General features: G+C 52.4%; 1 protein-coding gene across 3 annotated transcripts in view; it reads left to right on the top strand.

Moving 5' to 3' along the window:
* The window catches only part of LOC102379578 (oocyte zinc finger protein XlCOF6-like), a 23,283-nt gene extending 17,620 nt beyond the window's left edge, over positions 1 to 5,663 (top strand). For all 3 annotated transcript variants that reach the window (XM_025195344.1, XM_025195345.1, XM_014527392.2), the window contains one exon: positions 578 to 5,663. In XM_025195344.1, coding sequence (XP_025051129.1) covers positions 578 to 2,529 — 1,952 coding nt within the window. In that variant the 3' untranslated portion in view covers positions 2,530 to 5,663. The remainder of the gene's footprint in view (positions 1 to 577) is intronic.
* Positions 5,664 to 9,521: the final 3,858 nt, after the last annotated feature.

The raw sequence follows: 9,521 nt of genomic DNA, 5'->3' as shown, positions 1-9,521 counted from the left end.
CCCCCAAGAGCTCTGGTGACCCCCCATGAAAGCAAGCGCTCTGGCTGATAGGGGGACATGGAGAGCACTCGTGCCCCCCGTAAAATTGGCTCTGCTGGTGGGACATGGGTGGCACTTCCACTGTGCCACTGGCATACTCGGTGACTAGCTGTTGGGGACCACCCCCTGCCACCCCCCTCACCCCACACATGCGCGCACACACACACACACACACTGGTTGCCACGATTGGCTGCTGGGGACCCGCCCTCCCCACCCCTGGTTGCTGCGATCAGCTGCTGGGGAACCTCCCCCTCCCAGTTGTGCCCCACAGGTGCCCCCCCAGACTCAGGAGGCCCCCTGTCACCCATGTCTTTGTGTTTACCAGAATTGCCCATGTTCTGCTCCACAACTGGGGCACAAGAGATGTAACCTATGAGACCTGAGACCCAGAGTCCATGTGGAATTGGACCTCTTCTCATACACAGAGGAACCTAGGCCCATCCAGGGTCTGGGGCACATCCCAACAAGGGATAATCGCAGATCTTTCCTTTTGCAGCTAGACAGGGACTAATTTCTGGGCTCTTGTCTACCCAACAGATACTGAAACACTGGGCAGAGCTGAGCAGCAGCAGCCTCATGAGGAAGGGCCTACCAACCTGAAGCTGTTTCAGGCCAGAAACCAGCTCCCCCACCAACAGGGACAGAGAACAGTGGAGATTGAAAGAAACAGGGAAGGATTTGAAGGGCAGAGAAACCTGAAGAGCCCCAAGGGCATGGGTTCTGGCAGGCAAGGGCTGCATATATGTGGGCTGCCCAGTGAGAGCTTTTGGGACAAAGAGGAACTTGGGGCCCACAGGAGAGCCCACTGGAGGGAGAATGTCAAGCCTTGTGTTGAGCGTGGGGACAGCTTCCACCATCCATGCCCTCTTCTTGGGCACCAAAAAATGTACTCAGGGGAGCACCCCCATCTCTGCCCAGAGTGTGGGAGGAGCTTTGTCTCCCTAAAAGACCTGCGAGTGCATCAGGGCATACACATGCAGGAGCAGCTATACCGCTGTGCTGAGTGCAAAAAGAGCTTCACTAGGTGGGATCACCTGCGAAGCCACACATGCGTGCATGTTGGGGAGAAGCCATTCTCCTGCCTACAGTGTGGGAAGAGCTTCACCAAGAGCTCCAGTCTCACACAGCACCAGTGCATGCACACTGGGGAGAAAATGTTATTCTGCAACCAGTGTGGGAAGAGCTTCACCGAGAGCTCCAAACTCACCAGTCACCTGCGTGTGCACACAGTGGAGAAACCCTTCTCCTGCAGCCAGTGCAGGAAGAGCTTCACCTACAGCTCTAGTCTCACCAATCACCTGCGCATGCACACGGGGGAGAAACCCTTCTCCTGCAGCCATTGTGGGAAGAGTTTTACCCAGAACTCCAATCTCACTGATCACCTGCGTGTGCACACAGGAGAGAAGCCATTCTCTTGCATCCAGTGTGGGAAGAGCTTTACGCAGAGCTCCAATCTCACCAATCACCTTCGCATACACACGGGAGAAAAACCCTTCTCCTGCAGCCAGTGTGGGAAGAGCTTTTCCAAGAGGTCAATACTTAGTAACCACTTGCGTGTGCACACAGGGGAGAAGCCGTACTCCTGCAGCCAGTGTGGGAAGAACTTCACTGAGAGCTCCACACTTGCTGTGCACGTGCGTGTGCACACAGGGGAGAAACCCTTCTCCTGCAGCCAGTGTGGGAAGAGCTTTGCGGAGAACTCCAAACTCGCCAATCACGTGCGTGTACACACAGGGGAGAAACCATTTTCTTGCAGCCAGTGCGGGAAGAGCTTCACACAGAGCTCCAACCTCACCAATCACCTGCGTGTGCACACGGGGGAGAAACCCTTCTCCTGCACACATTGTGGGAAGAGTTTTACCCAAAACTCCAACCTCACTGATCACCTGCGCGTGCATACGGGGGAGAAGCCATTCTCTTGCACCCAGTGTGGGAAGAGCTTCACGCAAAGCTCCAATCTCACCAATCACCTCCGTGTGCACACAGGAGAGAAACCCTTTCCCTGCAGCCAGTGTGGGAAGAGCTTCTCCAAGAGGTCAACACTTACAAACCACCTGCGTGTGCACACAGGTGAGAAGCCATACTCCTGCAGCCACTGTGGGAAGAGCTTCACTGAGAGCTCCTCACTTGCTGTGCACATGCGTATACACACAGGGGAGAAACCCTTCTCCTGCAGCCATTGTGGGAAGAGCTTTGCTGAGAGCTCCAAACTCACCAATCACGTGCGTGTGCACACGGGGGAGAAACCATTTTCTTGCAGCCAGTGTGGGAAGAGCTTTGCTGAGAGCTCCAAACTCACCAATCACGTGCGTGTGCACACGGGGGAGAAGCCGTACCGCTGTCTCCAGTGCCAGAAGTGTTTCCAGCAGAGCTCTGCCCTGAAGAAGCACCAGCGAACCCACGGGAACAGGATCATTGTGCTGAATGGGGGGCAGTTTCCCTCATCCTCCTTGGGCAATGAGCATAAGGGTTCAAATTGTGGACTGTAATGCCCCCAGCTTCTTCCTGCTTCCATGTGGAGTGTCTCACATAGGAAGTTCTGGTAGCATCTGGTGACAGCTGGGACAGAGAAGACAACAGGTAAGATTTAAGTGATGGAGCCAGGCAGCAGAGAGGATAAAAGTGGGGAGACACAATACCAAAGTTGCCCTGAAAACGGACAATCTTTCTTGAACTGTCAAGTCCTAGGCTACTACCACCTGTGGTAGCAAGGTGATCACTTCCTTTTCCTTCCTGTGGTGTTTAGGGCACTTTATTGTCATCAGTTTTTTACTGTATTGATTATCTTGTCTGGTTCTATATCACCCAGGCAGTTCCGCTGGTCCTGCGATAGACCCAGTTTGGACAAGGAGCTCAATAAAGGGAATATCCACGAATCGGTTCTTGATTGCTTTATCCCAGGAAGCTCCCAGGCCTCTTCTTTGGTTCACTGCTTTGCTTGTTCCGTGCACCCAGGCTTCCCTCTGTCTCCAACACCTCTGCAAGCTCAGCTGTATGTGATGGCCAAGATGAAATCCATGACTCCTGGAACTGAGAGATCGTTCTGGGTCACAGCATCACCTGCTGTCTCCATAGCCCCACCATCTCCAATTGGCTCTGTTGCTCCATAAGGCCAGGAGTGCCACTCAGGGAACTACAGCAAGATAAGCCGGATCCCCAGTGATAGCTGACGTGTGCTGGTCAGCTGGAACAGCAGAGACAGCCCTGGAGTCAGGGCAGCCAGGCTTTGTAGAGTCCAAGTCAACACAGAAGGCAGATTCAGAGGCCATGTCCCTTTGGGGTCCAGATGCGTTTGTCCCTTTCCCAAGCCAGTTCCTCACACTGATTTTGCACTCATCCATACAGACACCCCCAATCTTTAGGGCTCCTGCTGTGTCTCCAAAGGATATTCCAGATGGGAACAGTCCTGGCTGCATTCCTTACAGTATTTTCTTCTCTGCCACATAGGTAGCCCCATCTGCTAATGCACTTTCCAGCCTCCCTCTGCCCAGGTTAAATATTTGTTTAGGGTAGACCAGCCAGCACACACCCAGGGTCTCTCTGACGTTCACCCCAATGGTACAGGAGAACGGCTCAGGGCAGGTGCTACTTTTACAAGGCTGAACATGTCAGTGAGGAGGCAGAATCTGCCACCTGGTTTGGGTCAGAGAGGAACTTGGAGTCCCCTACCTAGGTTGGAGTTTGTGCCTATATCTCTGAGTGCCTTCCAACATTTTAAAATCTTTCTTTGCTTTCCTCCCAAACAAATCAAGCTGGTCCTGCTTACTGGACTGGCTCCAAGACAGCTTTTCATCCAGGCAAGAGCATGGCCCTATTTTCTCTCACCTGGTACCTGCCCACAGCCTCCTTGTCTCAGGCAGAGATGCAACAACAGTACTGTCCTAACCTGGACTCACTTGCCCCTTATTTACAAGGAGCAGAAGCCTGGGGGTAGGGGAGAAGGGACCTGTGACAGGGCTTTCAAGGGATATCAGAGATGAATAGATCATATGGGTCTTTAAAGAGATACTTATTCTTCCAGTGAGGCTATGGGAAAGGTTGAGAGCAAATCATAGAAATTAAGGGCTGGAAGGGAGCTCAAAAGATCATTGGGTGCAATCCCCCTGTTCAGCAGGAATACTGCTGAGATCAAAAAATCCCAGCAAGGTGTCCGTCCAGGCTCCTCTTGAACCAAGGTTGGGGACTGCACCACCTCCTTGGGAAGTCTATTCCAGACGCTGGTCACCCTTACCATAAAGAAGTTCTTCCTTACATCCAAATCAGCAGCAGCAGCTAGAAAGCTTGAAGCACATTGCTGTTGAAGTACCTCATAAGTAACTACAGCTGACTTTTGCCTCTCAAATCTTCTAATTTTACAGTGAACTCATCCCTTGACTGCTTTTTAACAACGCTTGTGTCATAAGGACACAGACTGCTGTAGTCCTTACCTGTGGCAGGATAACATGGTTTTGATGTTTTTGCCTTGTAGTTGTGGGGTAGGGTTGAATGTGTAGTTTTAGGGATAGGTTAGGCAGGGACTTGCCTGGGATGGCTGGTCTAGATGAGGTATGGAAGTCCCTTCCAGCCCTACTTTCCTTTGCCATGATCTGCTAATGAGTTATATTTCCCCCCATAAGAATGCTAGGAAAGGCTCTGGCAATACTTGGCCATGCCAGGGTCTATTCCCACTACACTTGTGGAAGCTGTTGGGGTGGGAGCCACAGGGTGGCAGTGCGGGTGAACTTTCCATCTCGATTAACTTGACCACAGCATGGACAGGAGATGGGGAAATGGGCTTGGAAACATTTTTGGGAGATGTGTTCTGCCAGAAAGTGAACAGCTGTCCAGCAAACTCTCTTCCAGGAGCAAACAGGCCTGGACTGGTCCCCTCCACTCTTCCAGAACACAGAAAATTCAGCATAACCTAACGGGAGTAGAGGTGAGGATGGCCCACTTCAAGACAGTGGCTTCCATCAATCATATTGCCACAAAACTCAATAAACTCTATATCACAAGAGCTGGAAGGGACGTCCACATGGGAGAGGCTAACCATCAGCTAGCCATCTGACCGCCTCGTGGAAGGGGTAGTATACTTTCCCCATTGTCCCCTTGCTGGGCAGCTTCTGAGCCATGGCCATGACAGTAGCTGGGAACAGGCATTCACATAGCGACTGCATCCCTCTGAGAGGAAAAACTGCTCTTCCCCATGGCCATGGCAGCCAGCACCTAAGACAGTGACATATCTGAAGCCCTCTTTGCCCCTGCCAGAGATACTGGAACCAAGGGCCCCCCAAACCCCCACAAGCATCATCAGCCTCTGAGCCTTGAAATGCCGTCTGCATTTATAGCCCCAGGAGACAACGATGAGGATGTATGACCTGCAAGCATCCAGCCCTTAAGCATCCTCTGACAGAGGACTAGCTCTTCCCCACCCCAATCCCATGCCTTGTGCTGCTCATGCCGTGGGCCTGCTCACTATGGGGGAAGGGAGTAACTTAGACTTCCTGTGCCATGGCTGTGGTTGGGGCCATCCTGGTGGCATGGGTGGCATGGGCTTCCCTGGCTGACACATGGAGGGTCCCTGGGTGAAGGCAGGGGGAACCCCACCAGGACTGCCTTCCTTATGTCCACCCAAAAACGGTCTTGCAGGAGTTTATAACCGTTCGACCTCGTCATCCCTTGGGGCACTCTGGTGAACAATCATCCCCCCAGATGCTGCTGAACAGCACTGATGAACTTATAGGTGGCCACCAGACCGCCCCTGAGCCTGCGCTTTTCCAGGCTAAAGAGCCCCATAGCTCTCAGCCTGTTGTCGTAAGGTCTGTTTTCCTGACCTCTGATCATGCGCGTGGCTCTCCTCTGCACCCTCTCAGGCTTCTCCACATCCTTTTCAAATTGTGGGGCCCAAAACTGGACGCAGTACTCCAGCTGTGGCCTCACCAAGGCTGAGTACAAGGGGAGAATGACGTCCCAGGATTTGCTTGAGACGCATCTATGGATGCAGGCAAGCGTTTTGCTTGCTTTATTAGCCGCAGCATCGCACTGCAGGCTCACGTTCATCTTGTGGTCAATGATGACCCCCAAGTCTCTTTCTTCCATTGTGCTAGCCAGCGTAGCACTGCTGAGCCTATAAGGATGCTGCAGGTTTTTCCTCCCAAGGTGGAGAACCTTGCCTTTCTCCTGCCTTCTCCAGTCTCTGGGAAATGTTTCCTCTGTGTCTTTCTGCTCTTGCCTTTGCTAAAGTCAGGAGTGTCTTGTGGGGGAAAAAAAAATCTTGGTTTCATTCACACACTCAAATTTGTCTGCATCAAGAGGGGGATCCAGGAAGGCTTCAATCCGAAAGTTCGGGGCACAGGATATCTCAGAAAGGGGAACAGCCAAGGGTATGTTACCAATGAACTGCTCTGCCAAAGACTTTAGACCACAGGGGTGCAAAGCATGCGTAATCTTTCTTGTACAATTTTTTTTGGGAATTTAATAGTTTTTTAAATTGCTTTTAATTTTTAAATGTGATTTTCTGATTTTCCTCTAAACAATTTCTGATACAAAGCCTGAATGGGATAAACCTTACATGTAAATATTTATCGTTTCTTAGTATTTAAAAAAGTGTCTTTGGTGAAGAAAGAAATAATAGTTTCCAGCAAAATGAACTCTGCAAAATATTTTGCTGACAAGTAAATAAAGGAATACAAAATGTCAATGAAAATTAGCAAAGAGGTTTTGTTTTTCTGGGGCTGAAAAACATGCATGTGACTCAAGGGAATATGACCCATACAACTGTTTATTTTGCCCCCCAAACCAAAATGTGCAAATAAAGAAAAATTTGAGTATCTTTGGTCTTCAGCTGAAAGGGAAAGGCGTCTCTCCTTGCCCAGGAGCGGAAGAAGCAGCCACGACGAGGGGATGACATGGGAACAGAGGGAGCCTCCATGAGCGAGGACTGGATTAGGTGAAAAGCAGAAATTTCTGACATGAGATATTTCACCTTTAACCTTCCGAGTCAACCCTGTTTCTGCCCTGTGTTCTACCCTGGGGCCCATCCAAATCCCTCCCACAACCTAGGGCACAACCAAGGCATTAATGGGTGCTTTGATCAGCCCAAGGGGAGCCCTTCCCTTCTCCCCAGGGGAGCTGAGTTGCCTGGGGAGCCAAGCTAACATCCCTGGAGGGACAAATGGAGCCCTTTCTAACACCCCTTGAGGAGCAGGGGGCTGTGAGCAGTAGGGGGATGTAGCGGGCTCTGCAAGCAGGTGTCAGGCACCTGATGAGAAGGAGCCAGCCTGAGTCATGGTCATGGTCATAGTCATAGAGAAGTAGGGCAGGAAGGGAGCTCCTGAGATCATGTAGATCAACCTCCTGCCTGAGGCAGGATCATCCCTATCCAAACTTTTTTCACTTCACTCCCCCACACTCCCAGTTGGGCAACTGGGGTCTGTCCCAATGGTGACAGGATAAATGGACCCTCATGACCCCCATCCTCTAACATTCGCTAAAGGAATTAATGTCCCCTCAAGGCCTGGGCTGCTGAGACCCCAACCCCAGGGACCTGTGGAGGGCTGGGGCCAATATCCCCCTGGAAGGAGCCGTTCTCAGGGGGTAGGAGCCATGACCCCCATCCCCTGACATCAGTTGAGGGGAATAAGGCCCACTAAAGGCCTGAGTAACAGCGTGTGTAGAGGCCATTCTAGTGTAAGTATAATACATTTTGGGTCATTTTTGCCCAGGTATTAGTTGTTTGTCATTATTAATAACAACAAGTAATTAGGAAGACTTGCAAACTCTTTGTCCCGACTGTTGGTCTGAGTTACCTTTATTCCCAAACTCTTTGCCTGGTGATCTGAATTGCACGTTGTTAGTTTTGCTCTATGACGGATGCCTCCTGAAACCAAAACCAGCCTTCACAACAGCTGTTAGCCTGAATACTTGTGCCCCTTCGTGGTTATATGGAGCATCCACCACAGGCGCCTTTCCCCCAACCTGTCTCTGGACTCAGCTGTGCGGGTGGGAGCATTTGGGGTAAGCAGAGAAAAAGAAGGTCAGAGCTATTCTAGTGCTGATCACTTTAGGGGCAAGGGACACCTTTGCTTGTGCGTGTGTAGCACTTAGTGCAACGGGCCCAGGGTCGCTGGCTGTACAGCGAGACATGCCAGTATCCTAATGATAATGAGTCTGGAGCAGTGACTCCAGCTGTGTCAAGTCACGCACATCCATTATGACTCCTCTGCACAAAGGTGTGAACCTCCCTGGTCTACAACAAAGCCCATCTTTGGCAGGGGTTTGAGGCAGAAATGAATGAGGGGACCATTTGACTTGAGGGCAGATGGTCGCTGGTGCTCTGCTGCCAGGGGAAGGGCCCTTTGGTGGGATTCCCAGCTGAGGGGTGGGCAGGACTGGGGGAAAAAAAAACGGTCTCTGCTGAAGATGTCATTTCTGGAGACAGGGCAAAATGCAATGTAAATTAACCCAGTTTCAGCCTTTTGCAGTTCATCCTTCCTGTCCACCCATGCCACTAGCTGGGGGTGGGGGGGGGAGTTCCCCTATTAGGGAACATTTATTTTGGGATTTCCTTCCCCCCCTTCCTTTCGGGCTATTTTAAACAAAACCTTTTCCCTTTGCATCGCTGGATCTTTTCATCAGAAGGGCTTAAAAACCTTCAGCGTGGGGATATTTTCTGAAGGTGATGATGGTCCCCTCCCAATCCAGGGTGGCAGGTAGCAATTTGCCTTCCCCTGGTTGGGTGAGCAGGGGTAAGAGCAGCAGACGCAGCCCATACTGGAAGGGATACTCGAGGAGGGGCATGAGGGGAAATGGCTCCTACATGGACTGGACGGGGGGGACTCGGTGCACTGAATATCTCCCAGGGTGGGGGCTCTGCCAGGGTCAGAGCCTGCAAAGCTGCACTCTCACTCTCCAAATGCTCCTAAGGGACCAGGTGTGGACGGACACAGGGTGCCAAATCAGGACCATCATTTCCCATCCCACATGCAGGTGATCTGCTTTGCCGCCTTGCTCTGGGCATCTGCAGTCCCTTCCCCTTAACTCCCCAGTACAGCGTCAGAGCGAGTCCAGAGACAGGCTGCCTGGCATGGCACGAAGAGCTGGGCTAAACATGGCGGGAGTGTCCGTGGGGCGTGGAGGCACGTCCGGGCTCCAGCATCTGCTCCCGGCTGCGCGCCAGTGTACACAGCTCGAGGCGGGCATGGCCAACCCACCTGGGGGGCGGCCAGCAGGCCTTTGGGGCCAAATCGCTCGAGTCCTTGTGCAGCTGCCCAGTCACCGCCTGCGCAGGGGGTGACTCTGCAATGCCCCACCTTGACCCCTGCCGCCCCCGGCTCCTCCCCTGCCCCAAGAATTGCCCCTTTGATCCCCCCTGCCCTGGCACCTGTCCCCCACCCAAGGGATTGCCCCTCCTCTGTCCCTCAACCCATAAACTACCCCCAACCCTCCCCCTGCCCTGGTACCTGCCCCCAGCCCCTCTCCCACCCCCGCGCTTGTCCCTCCC

The sequence above is a fragment of the Alligator sinensis genome, unplaced genomic scaffold (genome assembly GCF_000455745.1).
Source record: "Alligator sinensis unplaced genomic scaffold, ASM45574v1 scaffold719_1, whole genome shotgun sequence".
Lineage (NCBI taxonomy): Eukaryota > Metazoa > Chordata > Crocodylia > Alligatoridae > Alligator > Alligator sinensis.
This window is presented reverse-complemented; position numbering and strand designations above follow the sequence as displayed.